This window comes from Streptopelia decaocto (genome assembly GCF_964273445.1).
Source record: "Streptopelia decaocto genome assembly, chromosome: 2".
Lineage (NCBI taxonomy): Eukaryota > Metazoa > Chordata > Aves > Columbiformes > Columbidae > Streptopelia > Streptopelia decaocto.
This window is the reverse complement of record NC_138655.1, coordinates 2,905,837-2,930,608: the sequence shown is the minus strand read 5'-3', so window position 1 is coordinate 2,930,608 and position 24,772 is coordinate 2,905,837. Positions and strand designations below refer to the sequence as shown.

The 24,772-nt window shown below is 43.0% G+C and overlaps 1 protein-coding gene across 1 annotated transcript in view; it reads left to right on the top strand.

Moving 5' to 3' along the window:
- Positions 1–24,772, top strand: part of ADGRB1 (adhesion G protein-coupled receptor B1) — a gene marked incomplete at both ends in the record, with an annotated part of 208,435 nt that overhangs the window by 149,345 nt on the left and 34,318 nt on the right. The window contains 4 exons of the mRNA XM_082044888.1: positions 3,227–3,377; positions 7,839–7,908; positions 16,044–16,110; positions 20,520–20,605. Of these exons, the coding sequence (XP_081901014.1) occupies positions 3,227–3,377; positions 7,839–7,908; positions 16,044–16,110; positions 20,520–20,605 (374 nt within the window). The remainder of the gene's footprint in view (positions 1–3,226; positions 3,378–7,838; positions 7,909–16,043; positions 16,111–20,519; positions 20,606–24,772) is intronic.

Below are 24,772 nucleotides of genomic sequence, written 5' to 3'. Positions count from 1 at the left end.
AAGTTTTATAGCTACTTGAATCAAATGTGTATAGAGAAGTGCAGAGAGATACAGCCATCCAGCTCTGTTTCTATTAAAGAAGTGCCCTTCAGAAATTATCTTCACAAAGCAGAGCTTTTTTTCATGTCCAAAAAGGTTTTCTTAGGGAAAAAGGTGGAGAAAAGGTGAGATAAGGTCTCACTTTCCCTGATTGTATTGTCTGCAACTCCACATGTGTACTAAGAGCTTCTTTCCATAGAATTATTTTGGTTAGAAGAAACCCTCAAGATCATTGAGTCCATCCATTAACCTAAATCATGTCCTTAAGAAGTTTATCTATGCAATGACTCAACATGGCAAACCATGGATGGACCTCCTCTTTGTTTGTTCTTCACTCCAAGGCAGGAAGTGGATGTCTTCACCCTCTCCCACCCCTTTCAGAGCAGAGTTGTGAGCCCGAGTTCTCCCTCGTGCTGTTTTCTCACATCACTCTGTGTGTTCTCTGTCAGAGCTGTTAGTAAGGATTCAAAGCTCCCGGCTGTGATTGCATGAGGCAGATTAGCTCTTTGCACATACATATGCATGAAAAACCATAAATAGAAAGGTTATTCTTGGATTTCCGCTCAGCCATCTAGTAAACAGTCTGCCAGGGAACAGAGAAAGAAGACTATACAGAGAAGAGACGAAGGGGTGTAAATTAGGATTTTATTCACATTCAATTATTGACAATGGAGCGCCTTAAAATGTTGGTGATTGATTTATAATTGCAGTTACTCTGGGAGAATTTCTACAGTATTAGTTACCCTGGAAATGCCAAATTCTCCCTTGATTTCCATCCGTGGAACCTCAAAGGCAAAACTCCACGCCTGGATTTCCTAAGCTTTTTGAAGATGAAAGGCCTGGGAAATGGCTAAAAAAATTACAGTCAGCAATAACGTGGTACAAAAGAAATGAATGTTGCATGAAGTGACCGTACTCAAAGGCATGACCACGTGCTGCAAGGAAACAGATTTCTCCTCTTAAAGGAAAACAAGGGCTAATGGCCTTGACAGGCTGACAAGCTCTGCTAGATCTTTCTGCAGCAGCTTGGGACAGCATATCCCTGTGCTTGGACCTTCTTGGAGATGTTTTTTTTCCTTACAAGGAAGGAAAATCCTGGAGCAGAGGTAGCAGAAGCAAATATATGCCTGCCCATCAACTGGCCAAATTCACAGCTGGAATTTTGAGGCAATGAGTTTATACTGGCCCAGCTGAGATGTGCATATTTCTGTTGTGCTCCCCTCCTCTTTTCTCCTTCCCTTTCTATCAAAACTAGCTGTTTGAGAAAAAATACCTGGAAAAGGTATCTTGCTGGTGTAAAATTGGAAAGCAAAGTTTTTTTCTCCCCTTTACAAACTGCTGCCGAAATGGGCAGAACTATGTTGGTGCAGAACAGAATTAAAACAGTAAAATAAACAGTGTCATATCTGATGTTAACCAAAAATAAGTTCTAAAAAAACAGTATCTTAAAATCCATTCCATAAAACATCCTGTATTTGCAACTGTTTTATGTAGGTCTGTAAGCTGATGAATACCGACCGTCTTTTTAAGGTTCTTTTAAAATGTGAAAATAACTTGAAATTATCATATTGAACTGTGTTATTTGTACTGAGCTGTCACCCAGAATCCATTTATAGGCAGAATACCAAGAGTTTTGGTGTCAAATACAAATATGGAAAAAAAAGACAGTTTCCATCTCAGAGAACACACGATCTTACTTTTGTTCACATTATCTGATAACATCGGTTTGTACCAGTGTATGAATTGAGAGCAATCTGATAAAATCATGATAAAAGACACTCCGTGTGTGAGAACTCTGTGTTAAAAGATGCTGGTGAATGAAAAAAGGAAGAATCATTGACCGTAAACCCAAAGTCCGTGTTTCCTAATATAGCTCAAAGCAGAGAAATTCTTCATTATAAACCTCCCCATCCCGCTGCCCTGAATCCCTTAAGCCATTTTTTTTTTATCCTGAGTCACTTTTAAAGTCCATTTTCTCTCCCTTCTCCTTAGGAGCCACTGAAGTTTCCTTCCATCATTTTCTTCTTGAGTAAATTGATCCACAGTTTCCAGCTCGCAGATGGTGGAAATTAAGCACAGCTCTGGCAGAGTTAAACAGAGCGGCACCAATTTGCACCAGTGAAAGATTTGGCCTTGCTGAGTTAAAAACAAAGACGAGCTTGTCAGCTTTCCAGTCCATCTCCCTGGCACTACAAGATTGTTCTTCATAATGCATTTGCTAGTACTTTCCTCAGTTTAATTTTAAATGGCTTAGCTCCTACATTTCCTTTGAGAGATTTCCCCACCGAATAGTAGAGCTCCCCATTATGAAATTCCTTCTAATGTAGGTTTTGTTGTGTGTTTTTTTTTTTTCACCTGACTCTCACAGCTTAACTCTTTCACTTAACTCTTTCCCTCAGTGATCCTTCCCTGGCAGGGACACTGTCTAAATTGCCTTCCTCTGATTACATTTCTATGGCTCGGCTGCCAACGACATGTTGCTTTGCAGACCTTTTGAGCTCAGATTAGTGCATGGCTTACTAACTCCTCCGTCCTCCCTGAAAGGATCATGGCAATAACTTTGATCACTTGGAAAAAAAATATATCTTACTGAAGCCAAGAAAACACCAGGATGGAATGTGGGCTCACGACTTCAACAAAAGTGTTAACTGTGGACTTATAGAATCTATAGAATCATGGGATAGTTTGGGTTGGAAGGGACAGTGAAAGCTCATCCAGTCCAACCCTTACCATGAGCAGGGACGTCTTCACACAGATCAGGTTGTTCAGAGCCCCGTCCAGCCTGGCCTGGGATGTCTCCAGGGATGGGGCATCCACCACCTCTCTGGGCAACCTGGGCCAGGGTTTCACCACCCTCATTGTAAAAATGTCTTCCTCATGTCCAGCCTGAATCTCCACTCCTTTAGTTTAAAATCATCACCACTTGCCCTAACATCTTAGGATTATTTTAGAGCTCATGCTTAAGAAAAGCCAATTTCCATGCAGTACTTAAATTTGAAGCAAACTATTTGGTCCTTTGCTAGGTTGAAGCTTGTGGGAGGACTGCCCCCTCCTAGAATGTCTTTTCATCTCCTGATCTCCATGACCCTGTCTTCCAGAGCCTGGTTTGGAAGCATCTCCCTGCTCCTTCTGCTCTCCTCTCTGCCTGCTGCTCCTCTCATGTGTCCTCCTTCCCTCCTCTCTCCAGGTGATTTGCACGCTGGTGGCGGCTTTCTTGCACTTCTTCTTCCTCTCCTCTTTCTGCTGGGTGCTGACCGAGGCTTGGCAGTCCTACATGGCCGTGACGGGCCGGTTACGGAACCGCATCATCCGCAAGCGCTTCTTGTGTCTCGGATGGGGTGAGGATCCTGGCTCTGTGGGGCATCTCCCCAGGGTGGGTGGTGGAACGGTGTCTCCCCCCAGGATACGGGGCCACAAGAGGGACTGATGCTCTGTAGAAGATTTGTCAGAAGTTGCTTGCAACACTTTTGAGGGTGTCAAGAAGGTTTGAGATGGTTAAAAATAACATAAGTGGGGGCTGTAAGTCCTGCCTGCTGCCCAGTACACCCAAGGGTCACACAAAATAGAGGAGTTGAGAGGGGATGAGTTTTTAAAGGGTGTGCTGGGGGTGGTTTCTCCTGGATTTGTGTCTCTTTCTGGCTTTCTGTTTTCTCTCTCTTGCTATCTCCTTCCACGTGCAATCTGGAGTGAAACAAGCTCTGAAATCCTGTCTCCATGGCAGCAGGGCCTTTTGTAGACAAATAAACTATGAGACTGGTGCAGATGCTTGTAGCTAATTTTTCTCCCTCTGCCTCTTCCGTATGTTTAATTTATTAGCCTTAAATGATGCATTCTGTAGTAGAAAACAAACACAAATTCATAACCTGGGCTTTCAAAGCAATAACACGCGTGCGTTTGAACGAAAAGTTGCGCAAAAGCAAGCAGGCAAAAAAGAGAAAGGGAGAGAGAAAGCGTTGTATGTCTGAGCTGTATTAGTGTCTCATTTTACTACTGAAGTCTAGCATTTCACCCCAGGCAAGATATTTCTGATGCTTACGAAGCGCCCTGATGTGATTTATTCTGGCACATCAAGAGCCGTCCTCATTCCAGCACCTGCATCCCTTTAAGTTTTCCCTCCTAGCTTTTGCTTACAGTAGAAGATAAATTGTATTATTGAATTATAATGATTGTGTGTAGCAGGAGTGTAGTCGCATATGTGCAAAGCACAGGCTGCATGTGCCTGTGTGTGTTTGTGCATATGTTAATACACAAACACTCTGTGACACAAAGAACATTAGGGATATCAAACACAACAGACTAATAGCTTTTCTAGGTAATAAAAAGGGATATTTTTTTTCTGTTTTTTAAAAGCTGGGACAGATGGGTGAGTTAGCCAAAGGAATTTTGGATGAGCAACATTCACATTTGTAGTCTGTACAGATTAAAAGAAAAAACACCCTACATGTGTAGAAGCATAATTTGCACTGTTAGTAAAATGTAGTCATGTCTGAGCTAGGATGCACCGGCTGATAAATGATGCATAATAACCATTTAGAATAGGTTAGGACAAGAAATGAAGAACACTCTTGCCTGCTAAAGCAGCAAGGGAATTTCTGATATTTAGCATCCTGCTAGACTTTAGCTGTAGAGCTGGGATTAATGGTACTTCTAAGAGGAAAGAAGCTGAAAATATGCTTTAAAGAGCATAATCTGAAATCATTAGCACAATTTACTTTGTCATAGGCTCATTCTCCCCCTCTCCCCCTTCACGTATTAGCATTTCTCTAAGCCCTTTTTCTAGACATCTTTGCCAAGTTCTCAGTTGCTGTCAGCTGTAGCTCATTGAAGCTACAGTGGTTTTCATCAGAAGTGACATTTATTCCCTTTTTTTTTTTCCTCCTCTTGGGCACGTAACTTTGCCTTTCCAGAAAAGAGTTTCTAGCAAATAGATACTTTTTTCTGTTATTATTTAGGACAGATAAACAAACTGTTCCCTAGAAACAATTCAGTCATCATATTTAACCCCACTAAAGAAGAAATAATTTTGTCAGTCTTTTCACAACCATGTTATAGATTCCACAACTGGATTTTTAATGCTGCTATATCTCAAGCTCTGAGTGGGTTGTCAGTTATTCATAAGAGTTGTGGCTCTTGGTAATTATTAGCAAACAACCTTTTCTAGTGGGATATGATGAATACACGACCTGATTCTCCTTTGACCTGGAAGTACAAAACTCTTCAAAACAGGTTTCTAATGCATTTCTTTGGAATTGTGAATGTAAAACTCACTTTCTGCAGAAAGCCCCCAAAAACCTTGCAAGTGACTACATAGCATGAGTAACTGCCTAGAAAGATACAAAACACACACAGTATATGGAACAGAACAGTTAGGAATAACTTCCTTTCAAATAATCAAAAAGTAGATTAAAATTTTTGATATTTTTATTTTCAATCTAATCAAATCTAACTGTGATTAGACCATTAACAGGTCTCCCAAGACAGAGGAGTACGGCACCCCTTGTTAGGATGCTCTTTGACTTAGCTAGCCAAAAAGCCTACCCCAAAAATAAGCCCTAGCATGATTTTTCAGTATATTTGAGGATGCTCAAAATACATGTCATACTCCAAAAATAAGCCCCAGTTACAGTTCATTAAGAAAGTTAATTTAAATAGCGTTCAGGCAGCTATACATGTAAAAAAATAAGCACCTTTTGCAACAGAAACTGTGTAAGGCCCTGTCTTATTTTCGGGGAAACAGGGTACCATGGTCTAGCTACCACCTTCAGTAAATGTTGCTTGTACAGATCCATTTTCGGTACAAGCTGAGACTCCTAGCCAGGCTCAGTACAAGCCAGTCCCTGTAACCCAGCGAGTTCACAGCCCAAGTCTGTATTTCTGCATAATTATCACGTCTAAGAGAAACATTTTGCAAGGAACAAATTGCTATTTTTGGCAGAGTCTTTGCCAACTTTTCCTCTTTCACAGGGTCTGTTGCATCAAACTATACTCCTGTAAAAGTCCTTCCACATGTGGTTTCTTGGTGTGCTTGCCATGGGATGCCATAGTGATGGCATCATCGTGAATTCAGGAACCCGGATATATCCAGAGGAGGTGTGAAGGAGGCTCAGCAAGAGAAACAAGTGACAAAAATGACATTAATTAAAAAAAAAAAAAAAAATAGAAAAGGAAAAAAAAAAATTAAACCAAACAAACCCCAAACGTGTATCTTTTAAACCCACTTCCTGTTGGGTTTGTACTGATCAGATGTGAACTGTGCTTGGAAATTTTATATGGGAATAGAAACATTTCTCCTTATGATAAATCTCAAATGCTGTATATTCCATCCAATTTGGCCTTATAGCTCCCAGCTGGCTGCAGACCCTCACTATTAATCAATCTTGCAATGATTTTTATTGCTGAGTGGCCACCTTGCCAGGGTTATAGTTTGGATGCTGTGTCTGCACACACACGCTTCGATCTACAGCATCTTCTGCAGCCACCTGCTGTGACCTCTACAACACACGAATTAGGGTCTTGTCAAGAAACACTAATCCTGGCTGGCTACTGATCCTGCTAATTCTTCATGGGATTTGCCCATCTTTAGCATTGAGACAGCTTAATTCATCATGTCACAAGGAAGGAGGGCTATAAAAAGCCACACAGAGACCTCTTTAGCTGAAGAAGCAGATGTTACCAGCCAACATCCAGACATTTCTTTAGTGAAAGGGAAGAACGGGGTTGGTGCTAGTGAACCAGAAAAGTTCCCAATCTCCTCTGTAGATCCTTGAGCAGTTTACTGTGGCAGGGATAAGAAGGATCAGAAGACTATTAGCAAGATTTAGTGTCTTTTGCTAGTTCTGATTGTGTCTAGGTGTTCAAGGGCCCAAGAATTTCAGAATTTAAGAGTTTTAGGCTAATAACCAATAGGATTTCTTTATGCTCCTCACCCTAACTCTGTGGAAAATTCTAAAAGTAAGATCAAGGCCGTACTTCCGCCCCTTTATGCACCTGAAATGACATCCCATGCTGGCACCTCTGAAGATACATTGTACTTTGTACATTGTGGTGTCCCAGTCACAGACTAACTTGCTCATCCTTTGCAACATGCATAACGAAGTCTGTCTTCTTAAGGGCAGTTAGTTTCTCTTAGTTTATTCCACTTTTGGACACAAAAAGAGAGCAGTTCTCTGTCAAGAGAAGTAGTATTCTGATTTACAGAAACACCTGATGTTCTAATGCTCTTTCCCATTATTTTTCAGAGGCACATGCTCAATTGCATTGAGATATATAGATCATGACCCAGCACTTAAGGGACCTGTTTGGGATGATGGGGAATTCAGCTTCCTTTCCTTTTCCTCTCTCACTTAGGGTCAGATTTGAACCTGGATTGTTCATGATACTTTATTTTAAGAGCAAACATAGCCCTTAATCTCCTCCTTGCTAGTTTTTTTGTGTTAGGTTTTGGCTGAATATTCCATCTTCAGGAGACGCCCTTATATATTCCTGGGCAGCCTGTGCACCTAAGAATAAAATAAATGTATTTTATGCATCTGCATGTACTGTCAGTCCCTACACAACTGCTGAGACCACAACAGGATATGAGCTAATTACAGCTGATGGCATTTACTTCATTAGCAGAGGTAATAAGGGTCCGTGCTTTTGGCTCTGAAGGTCCTGAATTCAGTCTCTGCAGAAGATCCAGGGTAGAACAGATGGTGCTAGGATAACACTTGGAAGAATGGGGTATATTATGTGGTTGAGTGGGAGAAGAGATGCACATATGCTTAAATGACCAATTTTCTCTTGTTTCATTTCCATAGGGCTCCCTGCCTTGGTGGTTGCCATTTCTGTGGGATTTACTAAAGCCAAGGGGTACGGCACCATGAACTAGTGAGTAAAGCTCTTTTTCCTTTATTCTTCCTAACTGAATCTCCATCCCTTTTGTCAAAATCCAGTTATTGACCCACAAGATCAGGGCAGGAGCTAAATTCTGATGTGCTGCCCATGGCAGAGAGAAGCAGGGATTATGCCTCCCTGTCTCTTCAAGCCATCAGGTGGCCCAGGTTAATTGTTTGTCCCTTTAAAAACAAATTCATAGGGACTAGTTAGATTTAGCTGTTGCATATATGACATCACTTTGATCTAAGTCTCTCTTACTGAGTGTTTTTTTTAATATATTCTTTAGGAGGAAATGTGGCACATTTGAAATTTAGGATATTTAAAAATAGCTTTTGTATTTATCCATTTAATGCTTTACTTGATTGGTCCCAGGTTTTCAAAATAGCTCAGCTCACTTTTAGGCACTAGAATAAGCACGAGTTTTTCAAACCAAGATTGTGAAAGCAATCTGGATTTACTCATTTTCTGAATTCTACAGGATTTGCATTTAGGAAACTCTTATTTGTATATAATGAGGGAAGGAAAGCAAGGTAGAAATAACAGAAAAAGACTGTGCAGAGGTAAAAAATATATTAAGGCAAGGCTGGAATCACTCAGAGCTGAACATTAGTACAACTAAAAAAAAAAAAAAAAGAAGAAAAACAAAGAGTTAATTTTTGTGTTGTGGAAAAGATAGCTTAGAAATTCTATGGATAGTGGCAACAAAATGATAATATTTTATTTAGCAATAAATCAGGCCCTTCCCTACTGCAACCTGTCATTATCCAGAGCCTTCTTGGCCAGTCGTTTGTGTTCTCCGTGAACAACATTTAAGACAGAAGCTGGAGATGTGGCCAGCAACAGATGAGAGTTCAACAGGTCCACTGAGAAAATGTCATGTGAAATCCCTGCTCTTTCTCAATTCCCACCGTAATTCTGCACACCCACGACCAAATGGTCCAGGGTTTGCATTTAGATTGCAGGAGAGTATTAAAACAACACAGCAGCAGCAGCAGCATTCTCAGTTTACTCTGCAGTCTAAATCGCTGCAGTCTAAATTCCTGTACAAAACAGGGTGCTCAGGAAAGTGGGTATCTCAAATGCAAATCCATAGATACAATTGCTGAAGCCTGTGCTGGTATCTATGTTCATTGGCTGTACCTGTCTGGACTTGCCCAACCCAGCTCAGTGTGTTCTGGTGGAGACGAATCCAGTGTTTGTTGTATGACTCAAAGGAGGACAACACACAGCCTGGTTTTCTGGATTGATGCTGAGATCCCAAATTCCCTTTAGCTTTTTTTCTATGGGTCTGCTGTTTCTGGTACTTTATGCCATGCAAGTCCATGAGAACAATTCATAATGAATCATAGAATCACAGAATCATTCCAGTTGGAAGAGACTCTCAAGATCATTGAGTCCAACCATAACATAGCGTAACTCTAGCATTGAACTATGTCCCTAAGAAACTTGTCTATGTGCCTTTTAAACCCCTCCAGTGATGGTGACTGCACCACTTCCCCAGGCAGCCTGTTCCAACGCTTCACAACCCTTTCTGGGAAGAATTTTTTTCTAATATCCAACCTGAACGTTCCCTGGTGCAACTTGAGGCCATTTCCTCTTGTCCTATCACTTGTTGAGCAAGCATCAGGGAAACGAAAAGGATATCCTAAATATTTCTGCTTCCTTTTCTGCTCATAGACTGGTGGGAACTGGTGCAAAAAAGCTTGGTAGCTCATTTCCCATTAATGCTTAAGAGCCACAGCACAGTTTTCCCGTCAACGTTGACCACACAAAAGAACCTGGATGAGGAAGGGAGGAACGTGCAGAAATCACACCCTGTTTCACTGCCCTGGAGCACTGTGTGCCAATAACTTTCCCCTTTTCCCAGAGCAAAGCCCTCACAGACTGCAGCCAAAAGGGTGTCAACTCGTGACAAAACCTGCTGGCCTCCTGCTTTGCTCTCAGATTGTCACACCGGCGAGGTGGCAAACAGGCTGCCCCAACTTTCCATCATTTCCAGGGGATGTTTAGCCACACCAGCTCTACTCTTTTGCTGCTGCTAATCCAGTGACTTGTTTCAGCCCTAAAAACTCTGTCATTCCTCAGACCCAATGGCTGGATGTTGCTAGCCTCGCAGCCTGATGGTCTGGCTGGTTGCCTGAGGGTAGCAGAGGATTCTCTGCTCTCACGGTGAACTGCAGCCCAAGTGATTCAGTCTCCTCATTCTGCTATCACAGTGCTTGTCACTAAAATAACAGGAGGTCTTCACACCCCAGCAAGTCCAGTTTGGTCCTTCTTTCATCTCCTATGCTGCAGCCCCATATGTGGTAAACTGGGATCAGATTGCCTAGAGAGGTGGTGGATGCTCCATCCCTGGAGACAGCCCAGGTCAGGCTGGATGGGGCTCTGAGCAACCTGAGCTGGGTGAAGATGTCCCTGCTGATTGTACAGGGGGTGTACTAGATGATCTTTGAAGGTCCCTTCCAACCCAAACTATTCTATGAGTCTATGATTCTATGAAACCTGGTGAGTCCCAGCAAAGTAGTGAGAGTTCCACTGAGAGCCCATTAGACATTCCTAACACTACTGTCTTATTGTAATTCCTATTTTTGGCCTTATCGAGAGCCAAAGCTAAAGAGAGATGACTTACAGTCATGCATTCAAGCCCACATCTCTGCCCCAAGCAGCATGGATGTCCCCATGTGTGCTGGTTAAGAGGTCCCAGTCCTATCTCCATGGAGTGAGGGGCAAGTTGGGTTTTGCACCAGGTGGATGGCGTGGTGGGTTCGTAAGCCATGATGCTTAGCATGATGCTGAACATCACAGAATCACAGAATGTCAGGGATTGGAAGGGACCTCAAGAGATCATCCAGTCCAATCCCCCCGCCAGAGCAGGAACACCCAGATGAGGTTACACAGGAAGGTGTCCAGGCAGGTTTAAATGTCTCCAGAAAAGGAGACTCCACAACCTCCCTGGGTAGCCTGTTCCAGGCTCTGGCACCCTCACTGTGAAGAAGTTTCTTCTCGAATTTAAGTGGAACCTCCTGTGTTCCAATTTGTACCCATTGCCCCTTGCCCTGTCATTGGTTGTCACCGAGAAGAGCCTGGCTCCATCCTCCTGACACTCACCCTTCACATATTTATAAACATTAATGAGGTCACCCCTCAGTCTCCTCCAAGCTCAAGAGCCCTAGCTCCCTCAGCCTTTCCTCATAAGGGAAGTGCTCCACTCCCTTAATCATCTTTGTGGCTACGCTGGACTCTCTCAAGCAGTTCCCTGGATCACAACATCACTGGAACAAGAGTTACATTTGCACATTGGTGCATTTTAAAACCTGAAACAAATGTTCATATGGACCAAGCTAGGCAGTGTGCCCTGACAGACTGCAGTGCATTCACACTTATCCTTGTTTTCCTGCTCAGAAGTCATAAAAGCTCTCTTACATTTATGTGTTGGGAGGCCCTTGGTTTTTAGCCCTCCTCTAAAGCCAAGTCAGCATTACATAGCACTAATTTCAGATGTTACATAGTACTAATTTCAGAGCTGAACTTGAAAACTTGAGGTTGTTCAGACCTGGATTTAACACTTTTTAAAGTGAAAGGCATACAAACAGAAAACAGACTTGGATCCAAGCTTGTCCCATGATGTTTTTTGGTTTCTGGGCATTGCAGAAATGTGTGAGGTAGTTGCAAAGGCTAGAGCCAGAGCTCAGGAGCTGGTTTAGGTTTGTCTCTAGTCAGTATAGGGCAGGCACAGGACATTTCAACTGGACAGTGACAGACTTTCAAGACACGATGTTTCCATCTTGCAGAAAGAAGAAAAGATAGTAGCCACAACATATCCCTCCGTGTGAAGCAGGGGACAGGAGCTGACATGATAAACCACAAGGGACTTCATAGTGTCTTCCAAAGCTTCTTCCAACCCTTCAATTTCTTGATCCTGAGGGCAGTGCATTAGCACCCATTGATTTTCTTGTGGAAATTAGCATTAAGACAGCGCAGGGTTCTGAATATTTAGCTGAGCACAGCATTCAACACTCAACATAAGTTTTTTTTTTTCTCATCTCACTCACAAACCCTGGCATCCATCTGTGGAACACGATCACAAGAGAATTTTTGGGACAGCTGCAACTGTTGAAGGCTTTGTAGCACTAATCTTCATAATACAGATTCCCAGGGCAAAGCTGGTGGAAGGGACAGTGCATGAAATGCTTGAGATGTTTTATTTTCATGATGACTGAAACTGTACACCTGCAGGGTACACCAAGGTGGCCAGCTGCAGTGGAGCAAGTTAAGGAAGGAACCTCCAACAGTGTGGTTTACCTGGGCCCTCAGCAAGATTTCACCCACCTTTGTCCTGTCTTATTTTTGTACGTGGGATGAAGCTGTTCTGTAATGGTGAAACACAACTGGTCAGCAGTATGGAGACCTGTCCCATCAAGATGTGGTGGCAGGTGAAGGGTTGGCCATGTCTCCAAGGCATAACACAGAGAGAACACACACAGTGCTAAATGTGGGAAGGTTGAAGATAACGTTTCATATTTACCCTTTAGCTGGCCAGACTGAGTCACCAAGTGGTAAGACGAGAAGGTGGAGATTAAAAGTAAAACTTGAATATGTACTGCAGGATTTGGGCTTTGTCTCTCTTGTTTTCTGAGCAGTGATTCCCCAGCAGCCATTCACTCAGAGGCTTTAATTGCTCAGGACACTTCTGCAGTGGTGTGAACTCTCCATCTACAATGAGGGGAGGAGGACACAAGGGGATTTTTCCCTTTACTTATATGAACAATATTTGAAAGGAGATTTAGCAGATTTTTTGAGACTTGCTGGAGTAGGATTCAGGCTGTACTTCTAGTCCTAAAGAAAGTCTTAAAGGTAATGGAGGTCCAGAGGACCTGCCACTGCTCACCTCCTTGTAATGGGCTGAATGCCTAAATAATAACTTTCCTTTTAGCCACTACTCCAGAGACTGACTCTGGACCTCTAAATCTTGAACAACTGCCTCCTAAAACTTGAAGGGAGTAATTGAGGTTGTGCTACTGGTAGCTGGGAACTCATATCCTTCCCCACAAGAGAGCCTATGAAATTTTTTCCGAGGGCAGTGCCAGGACACTACAAACTTCCCGAGGTCCTTGTGCATCATTGCATCAGGGCTTCTGTCACCCACAGGTATCTCAGCAGCTTCTGTATTAATCTCTAAATTAACACTGGCGGGACATCCCTGATGCCCAGCTGTAGTCTTAGGTATACAAACATCTTGGTTGTTTCACTGGAGCTGTCTAATGTTGCACATGAGCGAGGTGAGACCTGTTGTTGGCAGTGCTGTACAGTGTAATCAAGAAGGTCTTGGTAGAAGCCAGCTCTTCGCAGAACCAGGACAAAAGCCATCCAACCTCACGTCTTTTCTGTGGCAGATTCACAAAAGGATCAGATGTTTTGCAAAGAGGTCTTTGGCGCTGAACACAAGAGCAGCTGTCAATTGGGGAAGTGCTGCTTGGAAGCAGTAGTCTGGCATTGCTGAGCATTGTTAAACCACTCACTCCCTTCTAGTGGTAATTTTATTTAAAAGATCTATTAAGAGATCCCTTGACAAGTCCTGGGGAACCTCTTAGTGAAATGCAAATCTTTCTGCGCCTAGTAGGCAGAAGGCTAAAAGCGTCTCCACTAGATTAATATATTGCTGGAGTCTGCTGTCAGTTCCCCTTCTCAGATATCACTTCACCCTTTTCCTTCCCTTACTGTCAGCCACCACCTCTGACAGCTTTGGAAATGCTTTGATTAAATGCTCTGGCAGGGAGGTCAGGCAGTCAGAAGGGATAAGAACCAGTGTTTGGTGATGTGTGAACTTGCCTTCAGAAATCCTGATGCTCAGAGGGGAAGAGGGGCTGCCAGCGACCTGACATGGAGGAGAGTCCTCATTGCACCACATCCTCATTGCTAATTGGAACACAGGACTGTCAGCTCCTTTCTTCAGCTGAGCTGTCGGTTGGAAGAAACCCTGAGAAAAACAGTGTTGAAATTAGGATTGAGCGTTTGTGAAAAGGTTCCAGGCAAGGACTGGGATTTGGGAGCCCTCCTGGTTCTCCCTGCCCTCTCCTTGCATTTAGGGAGACCTCTAGTTATTGCAGCCCTCCAAAGCTTCATTCCTATTCCCTCCCTCCCCAGCTGATTACTTGTTTTATTATTACAGCTGCTCAAACAGTTTGTGACAGAGCAACTTGCTATCAGGAAGAAATCAGAATTGATTAAATTAACACATTACAGGTTTAATTTAGAAATAAACAAGATGCAGGCCTCAGAGAAAAACAGAATGTCCTGCTTTCAATTCTTGATTTTAAATACTTTTTTTTTTTCTTTTCCCAAATGTTCTGTGTTTTGGGGTGAAAAAAATAACATTTTCTGCAAGTCAGAATTGCTAACAAAAACATATGAGGCTGATCAACAAACTAGAAATTTTTCCAGGAAGGCTTTGTTTCCTGGGAGACTCTGAAAGGCAACATCAGTTTGCTTCTGATGCAGAATTGAAACCATATTGCCGAGAGTACAGGCACGTAACTGAATTACCACAGGGTTAGCTGGGTTAAGAGCTTTGAGAGAGTCTTCTCTCCATTGTGGTTGCCTGCTCTTATTCTGTGGCAAAGGTACGGTAGTTTACTGCTGAAACAGGATTACTGCATCACACATTTTCTCCAGGGCACTGCGATGTCAAAGCACGCAAACTTTCTGTGGGGTTGCTGTGTGCAGTGTAAATTTGCATCCTCTCTTGCCCTGGAATTTATGTGTCCATGCTCTGAATTGCTGGTCCAACCACCTCACTCAAGCAGGGTTACCCAGAGCTAGCTGCCCAGGATCATGTCCCGACTGTTTTAGAATATCTCCAGGGTTGGAGAGTTCACAGCACCCCTGATCAGCTTGTGACAATGCTTGGTTGTCCTCACAGTGTAAAAAGGTCTCCTTCCTGATTTTATGGTCAAGCTTGAAAGTCCCTTTTGGCTCTCCAGACATCCCAAGCTGCTCAGCTGTGAGAATGGGAGAGGGGTGAGATGTCCCCCACCTCTCTTCGCTTGTTTGGTTTGGTTTTTTTTGTTTGTTTGTTTGTTTGTTTGTTTGTTTTTTTACACCAGGTTTGTCAGTATGGGGATATCAGTGTGTAGTGATATCTGCATATGAATGTATGGTGCAGCAGGAGCATCGTGAGGACCCCTGAAACATATTCCTACTATTTACATGAGAGACAAGATTCACTTTCCCAGTGATGTCTCCAACTGGGTTAGGTGTTTTGCTTACTTAGATGGTAAAGATCTGATCAAAGCAGTTAATGAAATTCAGGATGTGATTAATCTGATTTGAATGTAAATACCTCATCCTGGACTCCTTTGGATCTTGTGGATTGGATCTCTAATGACTAGAAATGCCATCAAGAGAAACTGGCTCTGTAGTAGGCACCAATATGGTACACATCAGCACTTAGTCAGAAGAGTTTTCCAGGATATGGGCACCAGGCAGTTTAGGAGCCCTAATTCCACATGTGGTCTGTGGAGAAATGAGAAGTCCTCAAGTTACATAGTGTGAGGGAGAAGGAACAAGCTGGTTTCTAGAAGAGGCACCAGGAACTTCATGTTCATTCTTTAAGAGCACCCATTAAGGGGCACTATGAATTTCCACCTTGCTGCTGTGTTGCAAAATTTCCCCATGGCAACAAGCCCAAAAGGGAGGATCCAGGAGAAGAAATAAGCTGCACTCCAGGACCTGAGCTCCTGGCAGGCATAGTGTTTAGCAAGTGAACGAGGGACAGTTTCCACTGTTTCCACTTCTTTGCCTGAGTGAGTAGGACATGAGCATCATCTTGCCCACAAGCTAATGAAATTGCTTCCAGGACCTAGTCTGAAACAGAGTACCATCATAAATTTTGCATACGTTCTTCTGTCAACAGTCAAATGCCAATCTACAGGCAGACCTATGGGCAAATGAGCCTTTGTACAAGTTCAGGAGAAAAAGGAAGCAAAACTTGCTTCTGTAAAGTCTGAGACTGCTTTTTACCATGGGGTTTCACCTCCCAGGATGAACTCTGCAGGCAAAGAGACATGTCTGTCAGTGATGCTAGCCACTGGGTAACTTTCTTTTTTTTTTCTCTCTTCATTTTCCAGCTGCTGGCTGTCATTAGAGGGAGGTCTTCTCTATGCCTTCGTGGGACCGGCGGCTGCTGTCGTTTTGGTATTTAAGCTCAGCTGAAAGCTGTTTTTTTTTTTTTCTCTTATAGCACTTTGCTTGTTCTTTCAAGCCAAGACTGCCCCTCTTTATTTCCACTCATGTTTTGAATAGCTTTCTCCTTCAGGAATGAAGATCAAAGTATTAGAGGACAGCAATCTGGGATGGGTTTGATTCCGAAATATAATATGCCTCAGCTCTCAGCCTTCCACCTCAGCCCTCTCTGGAGTGCCCTAGATGTCTGATTAATGACACCTTGGTTTTTCCCTACCTGGATGGAAAAGCAGGATGATGGTGGAAAACTCTGACATTAAGTCCTTCAGAAACTGCTGTTTCTGCAACCAGCAGTTGCTTTCATACCAGGCTGTACCTCCACAGCCAGCATTTATTTCTAGTCTGTCTTAGATGGCCAGTGCACGTGAGCAGCTTCCTTGGTTGCAGGTGACATGCAGGTCTTCAAATCAGTGCCTCTGGGACCTTAGAAACATCACATTTGCTTCTAGTTCAAAAAGATGTCATGGTTAAAGTGAACATCCCACCAGCTCATGCATGGTGGGAGTCTGTTCTATTGTCCCCTCACCCTTGTCTCAACATAGCACCAAAGTCAGTCTTGGCCAGTTATTACTTGAGTTGAAGGTGTCACTCAAGGCATGACATACCTTTCATCAAGGTTCCCTGCTGTCAAAGACTCACTGGCCACAAGAAATCTCAACTGTCAGGGTTCGAAGAACTTGAGAACTGCCAGTATTCTAGGAAATACCTCCTGAAGCAATTTCAGACAAGATTAATGCCACATTTGGTCCCCTAAATATAAGTGACAGTCTGCGGTTTCTCTCCAGCCCTACGTTTTATCCAGTGGAGGGTCTGTATGTCTTCTAAGGCTCAGGTGCCCTAGAGGGTCCCACAGGAACGGGCTTGTTGACATGCACAATTTCTTTTTTGGATCAGGCTTTTGTTTCATGCATTGCCGAGGGGGTTATAGCTGCCCTGCAGCAGGATCAGGATTACAGAAGAATAACTGCACAAAAGCTCTTGCTGCCTCTGTTCTCACTGCCGTCATCGCACATCAAACCACATTGGTGCCATCATTTCATCACGATGACAAAAGACAAGCCAGCAGTTACCCCTCCTCTATAATAAAGTAAAGCTTATATCAGTTAGGGTCTTTTTTTACCATAGGGCTTTCAATACATACTTGCACCTTCTGGTAGCAGTCAGCAAAGAGAGGGGATAAGCAGATGTTCATGCCATCCAGTCATTAGATCTCTGTAGGCACGTGATAGTTGGATTTCCCTCCATAATGTAGCTGATGGAGGTCAGGGTTTTCTTTTTTAGCCAGGATAATTGACAGGAGTACTAAGTGGCTTAGTGTTTTCAGATGAACTAGCTCTTTGCCCAAACAATATAAGAGCCGATAGCTCTGGCTCAGTGGCTGGAATGCTCAATAGACAGCAGTGATTAGGAGGGAGGGAGCTTTGGGAGTTCCCAGAGAAGGGGGAGTCAATCTGCTGCCTCAAGCCATCATGCTTTTGTTGTGCCAACAACAAGGGAAGTAATGCTTCATCTTTTCTTAGTGTTTTTTAAAGTGCAAGAAAACACACAAACCTGCTTCCATTTGTCATCTCAGTTTTCAGTCATCATTGAAGCTGGAAACGGAGGTGTTCTTACGGAGAGGTCAACACCTGCAATTGCTGGTTCATACAGCTGATCTTAGGAAGTGGAGAATCATCTCTGGGGGGGTCCATCTCTATTCAGCGCATACAGAGAGATCTTGCACACCTAGTTTAGATTACCTGACTCATTGGCTAAAGTGAGAAGTGAATGCTGCCCAACATGCTATATATATATCCTGGAGAGCTTGGAGAAGGAGAGGAAGAAGCAGCATTGGAATCCTTTTTGTATACGGGATCCTGAGAAACTGTAAGCTCAATAAGTTGCCCAGATTAACCCTGTGACTTTGTAACCGAGCAAGAAGTTGAACACGCAGTTCTCAAGCATGGGCTGTCCACAAGACTGAACAGCTCTCTGTTTTCCATGTGTTTTGTCCTGATGCCATGTTGGGCATGCCAGTGATGGGGAAACATTCCACCTGACTCAACATGAAGACAGTCAGGTTCTTGCAGGGCTGCACAGGTGATGTGCAGCTGTACTGCACGCAGGACAGGTCTTCTCCAGAGACAATATCCTGTTGTGCAGGGATGCACAGATCGAGGTGCTACTTGACTCAATGCATGAACTCTTTTTCACATAAAACTCTGAGTGTGATACATAGACACCCAAGTAACTTTGCGCAGAGCTGACTTGGCTCCAGCTGGGTTTGTTACCTCCACCTTAGCCCTGGCCAGGCTAGACTTGTGCTCACTCCTCCCAAGGCATTCAAGTATCTCTGTATGGCAGTTCTCCTATCAACATGATTCTTCTGTTTCCTATAGTAACCTTCTTCCTCCACACCCTCTCTTGTTATTCTCTACATTGGAAAAAGGGCTTTGGCTTGGAGAATACTCAAAATAATATTCTTAAGAGGGTGGACCTGCAGCATCAGCAATAACTGGGACCTGCAGCCAGTCCACTAGCACTGAATGACTGGAAAGTTTTGACATTTAGCCCTAAAAATCCTGGCAAACTGAAATTCAGACCTGTTGCAAGCAGTTTTACTCACCTAACTCAAGGGAAGCAACCCAGTGATAATCCTGTGCATGCTGAAGGCAACAGGTTTCTGCAGGATGCTGATCATGATAGTCAATGTATTGGATTTGCTTCTTAAAACAGCATGTCATGCCCAGCCTCAGGAGCCATCCAGCCTGCCAGACTTCAACTCCATCTTTCTTACTGCCTTCCTGCATCTTAAACAAAAGTATCTCTTGTACTCACCAGCCTTCAGCACAGTGAAGAAGGATCAGTGAACTGAAAGTGAGCTCTCTCTTCAAGCACATAACCAGGGTTTGATTTCCTGCTGATCCTTGGCTGAGTTACTGCGTATGATTTGCCAGTGTTGTCTCTTCGAAACAATACCGTGATATGCTCTAGAAATGGACTCACAGCTGTGGAAAGTAGTCCACTGACCCAGCAGCTGATGCAAAGGAAAATAACTGCTATTTGTGAGTTCTTCCATTTATTCCCAGCTGTGGACTCCGCATCAGTGAGCTGGGTCATGTCCCGCTGAAACCAGCAATCCAAACTCAGAAAGATTGCTCATTCTTCAGAATGATTTAGATAATTAGATTGAAGCTTAGTGTGCTGCAGACATCTCCCTTCCTTTGGGGTATGCATTGTACTAGATGTCTCTTGAGACTACCTCTCAAGGATCTATTAAACTCACCAAGCCTCTCAGCTAACATGTGATGTTGTACATCTCTGAATGGGTCCTTAAACATTTATTTGCAAGTTCCACATGCAGAATAGCATCTAGCACATCGTTTTACCAACACCAGATGTTTCACTGTGAGCAAAACCAGGACAATGTCACTTTTTTCCACCATCAGTGCTGTGCCTCCACGAAGAGGGTGGTGCTCATATGTTACTAATGTGTTCACATTCAGAGGTTGCTGAGGTTTGGATGAGGTTTGTAAAACAGATGCAGCTGGCAGCAGTGAATGCAGTCAGAAAGACACAGTGAGAAGTTTAGGCTCACTTTGCAAGACCCCAACTCTACACAGTCTACATTTTACTGTGAATATTTATACATGATTGATACAGGCATCAATGCTCTCACCTTAACAAAGCAGACTGAAGAACTGCCTGCAGTTATCCTGCCCACTGATTATTTTTTTAAATTATTAGATGGATAATCCATGTGAGGTGTCATCTACAGTATCTCTCAAGACATCTCACTATAGTAGCTGGTGGTTTTGCTTGCTGCAGTGCCCCTCCACCTCTTTTTTTTGAGAGCAGAGGTTCTGGTTCATCAAGCAAGAACTATGACAAGCTGTCTGCACCACACCACCTTTTGCTCTTAATGTTGCTGCTTTGGTAGCACAGACTCCAGAAGGCACTTTTCAAAGTAGCCAGTGTCAACCCACTGTTCTCCCCTCTATTGGCCACCTTCTATTTATATTACCCTGAAAAATTGTTCTTGTGCCTAGAGTTTGCCTTGCTAGACACCAAGCATCTATTTGGCTTCAAACAGCCTTACAACAATCATTACAGTCTTATCCTGGTTCATGGAGACCTCTCAAATCTGCTGCCAGCTGCATTCTACTCTCCTGGACTCATTGATGCACGGCCAAGGGAGGTGGGATGAGTGGAGGGGGACAGAAGGGGTGGTGGCCTGCAGAAGTGTGACCACACTACCTGGCTTTGGGAGAAATGGGAAAGACTAAGCTCGTCAAATGTTGGGTTTTTTACCTTCTGTGCTACCAAGTTTCACTTCACCCACTTGAGAAAAAAAAAAATGTGTGTTGTTTCTCTTTTGACAGGTGAACATGGTTATTGGCATTCTGGTTTTTAACAAACTTGTATCCAAAGATGGAATAACAGATAAGAAACTGAAGGAACGGGCAGGGTATGCCTTATCAATACATCTAAGTAAAGAATGAAAAAAAAGAAAAAAAGTGACTGAAGGTCGTGATCAATAACCAGGCAAGGAATGCAAAAAGAGATTGGAGATGGAAACAAAAAGCAAAAGCAGATTTGAACAAAATTAAAAAAAAAAACAAAACAAAACTTCTGAACAGTTGGTTTGATCTCTCTGCCTTGTCATTCAGTGCAACAGAGACAAAATATCCAAGAAGCAGCACTACGTTAGTATGGGGGAAGGTTAGAAGTTCATCTCTTTGTTAAAATGGCTTCATCCCAGGCTGAGGTATCCTGTCAAAGATTAGGGAGAGCAAAGTGATTCTTCTCACTAACTCCTAGAGACACTACCTGGATCGAAGGGGGAGACTCACCATTGCTGAGCGTAGCACTTGGCATGGGCTGTGTGACAGAGAAGTCATGAAAATGGCTGGCAGATGTCTGAGGGACAACAAAGGTGTGTGATACTTTTAAGGAAAGGGTCTTTGGAGGTCTAGCAGTGAACAGGTTATTAGATGTATGGATGTGTAAAGAAGAGGACTGGTAAATACAGATACCTCTTCTGCAAGAAACATTTCTGATGTCACCTGAGGTTCTTTATCTCCCCCACAGCCACTACCCCAACCTCCATTCCTGAAGTCTGGTGCTTAGGCTACTTGGTTTTATTCTGTATTATAAATTGAAGAGCTGACTCCATAGTTCTTATCACCCTGGTCTCTCTAGGGATTGTCTGGGGCAGCTGCTACCATGCAGGGATCTCTGTTGAGTTACTTACAAACTGTGTTGACAATGGCTAGTTTGTCATCGGCTCCAGCAGAATAAGACCTCCCCCTTCAACTTCATTTCTAGAAAGGAGTCTGCAGCCTGGTCAGACTTTATCCCTGAGTTATGCTGTGCTGCGAGCAAAGGACAGAAATGGCACGCTGATACTCTGAGTCAAATCAGATGCATGGGTCAAGCTGGTTGCTGATGTTAGTGTGTTATTTTCTCCTGCCTTACTTGGCTTGCTGTTGCAGTCAGAGAAACTCTTTCCTTACCTGCTGCTAGGAAAGACAGTGTTGTGTGCTCCCACTTGTCCATTGACAGCATTTGATTTATCACTGTGGATAACGATTGTGTTCTTGAAGGAAGAAATTTTTTACAAAGAGACAAGGAGAGCAAGAGGTGTTCTGAGACTAAAACCTCAGGAAGTTGGTGGAGAAGACACAGGATATACCCTGCCTATGAAAGCAGAGGGAGCCTGGTGGACACCAGCCTTGTTTGCTGCATTCCCAGGCTTCACAGAGAGGTTAAGTTGCTTTATGCACTGCAGTGCTGCAAAAGCCTTGGGCCCTAAAATTGTGTCTCAGAGGGCAGAGGAGGAAGGAACAGCTGAGGTTCAATATCCCTGTCATTACACTATTGAGTAGTTCTGGTGGAAGTGGTTTTTCATTGAGTGATGGCAGCAAAATGAAGGCAGAAGCAAGCTCTTACGCAGCCAGGAGAGAAGTGCAGGGACCTGTGAAGGTTCATGTTTTATCAGTGCTGTTTAAATGGTCCCTTGGTGCAGCAAAGAGGGAAATCTCAATGCCTGAGCAGTGCCATGGTCATAATAATAAGAGGAGATTTAAGACAAGAGGTGCCAGTTGCCAGTGAGTTGAATAGGTAGGCAAAGAAGTGACCTTGGTGCATTGCCTAAAGAAGCTGCTATCAAGCAAATGCTTTGTTCTAGGTGATGCCTTCTTCACAAAGAGAGAACTAAAGAAAATACCCGAACTGCAGGCAGGCTCTGTAACAAGATAATTGCACTTGAAAGTCAGCGCTGAAATAAGTGGTTTATTGGATTAACTGAGCAGCAAGTTACTGTCTATCAGTCTCTCCCTCTCTAATCTAAACTGCATACAGAATGACCTTATTTAATACATAGCAGCTGGTTATTGATCACATTCATAGTTGTACTTTGAAAACAAAACTTACAAAGCAAAAAAAAAAAAAAAAGTTTTGTTGATGTTCTTTGTTTTTTTCTTTCTTTTCTCTATTTTCCCCCTCTTTTGTGTCCGTGTGTGTGTGTGTGCAGCACTTTTAAGCCTTCTCTGTGCTCAATGATTTTGTTCTCCTTCCGAAGTGCACCTGCCGAGAGTGTGGAAGCACTTTTGAGAGCTCTGGTGCCCCTTCCCTTTAGCTAGCCGCTTCTGGCCTGGGCTTGGGAACCGTGTTGGAAGGTAGATTTGAAGATAATCAGAATGAGGAATGGCCTTGGAGATGTTTGGATCTGAGGAGATGGTATAAAGAAACGTTGCGTTTCCTTTAGCAGAGGCAAGAAGTATGGTTCAGTGTTGCAAACACAAAAACAAAGGGAAAAAAAAAAGAGAGAAAAACAGAAAAAGGGAGGAAAAAAAAAGACCTGTTGAACATTAAGAGGAGTCCAGCACACATACTGTAGATCGATTGCCACAATTAATCAGTGCTCACAGTTCCTGCGAAATAATATCCAAGACATAATAGGTTTTGCCCTATACTTAAGCAGAGGAAATTGCTATGATTACTGTGGTTGCATCTGTCAGAAAATGTTGACTTTCTAATAGCAGTGACTTTATAGATATATCACAAAACCAGGCTGTAGAGAGATGGGTGTGATTACCTGGAGAAACGCACACAACTCACCCAACTCCTGTCTGGGCACGAGAGAAAACTGTGCAAGTGTCTCTTAGTAGAACTGTCGCTGTTCGTGGTCAGCTGCACTGACAACGTTCAAGCTCTATTGATGGGAGAGTGCAACTAAAAATGAATGTTTTAATGTCAGAAGCGGGAACCTTTAAAATGAATTTTAAATTTATTCAGCCAGCGTTTATTCCAGAAGCATTTGTGTGCTCATGCAGCCAGGGAAGAAGAATGAGAATACAGGGTTTATTCACAAAGTCTAATTTTAGCCTGCTGAGTTTAATCTCCCTAGGCTTCCTCTGTAACTACTGGAGAGAGACGGGAGCCTTATTTAGTTGTTTCCAACTTGCCCCTTAGAGGACCTTCACTTCTTTTATCTCTCTGTTGATTATAGAGAGGACTTGAGAAAGTTTGCCCCAATACCTTGTATGAAATATTCTCTCTGCATCTCTCTTGGCGGGGTATGACAGAGCTGGATTGTCGGTGCACAGAGAATAAAGTAATTGGAAAGTTAATAACAATATTAAAATAGGAGCAGATTTGGATTGCCCTTCATCTGGGGATGTTTCTCGTTTGAAGTGATGTACCTGCTCTTTGGGCCATGCATGGTGTAAAGCACTGTTCAATAAAAGGCAGAAAAGTCCAGGCTCCAGTGAACACACCAGATGAGTCTGTGAGCTGTTTGTGGATATTTAGGAAGCGGAAAAAGCTAAATTAAATGAATGCATTATTCACTGTGATTATTTCATTAGCTACCCTTTCATACATACAGGCACCAATATAAACCTGCTATGGAAATCTAATATATTAACAACCTCATACCCCCAACAAGAACAAATTAGAATATAAATGTATCCACATCTGTGCCTACTGTTTACAACTTTCTGCATAAATACACCCAACGGGAGTTACAGTTTTGTGTTATAGTGGTCTTTTTGGCCAGTTCTTTGTGATTGTTATTCATGTTTTTTCTGGTATAATTTTCCATCAAAATCCTCAAATCAATCTATTTTCTTTTTGCTGCCTATCTCTGCCTCTCTCTGTCTCTCTGCTTATCTGTTCTTTGTGGCTTACAGATCCAGGGATAAGCTGTCTTTTTTTTAAAGGGTCATGCACTTAATGCCTCTCAAGACCCATTTTATAATTTTTTCAGCCATTGTTCTCACTGGATTTACACCATCCTTCCTGGAAGATATGTATCTATTGACACAGGAGCTAAATTTCTCTGTGTCTGAAGGCTGAAATTTTCTGTGGGATACCTTAGCCATTATTCTGGAAAGCACTAATAGCTTATGTCACGGTAGTTAATTAGAAGACCACTCAACAGCCACTTGAAAGTGGGACACTAGGACACTAGCTGTGTTGGTGTTCATGGGGATGCCCTTTGTTGCAGTGAGACTGAACACAGAGCCATAAAAGCTATGAAGCAATCTGTCAAGTTTCCTAATCTCTCTCCCATGCAGAATAAGGATGTAAAAACCCCCAACATTTGGTACCTGCAAATATCACTCATCAT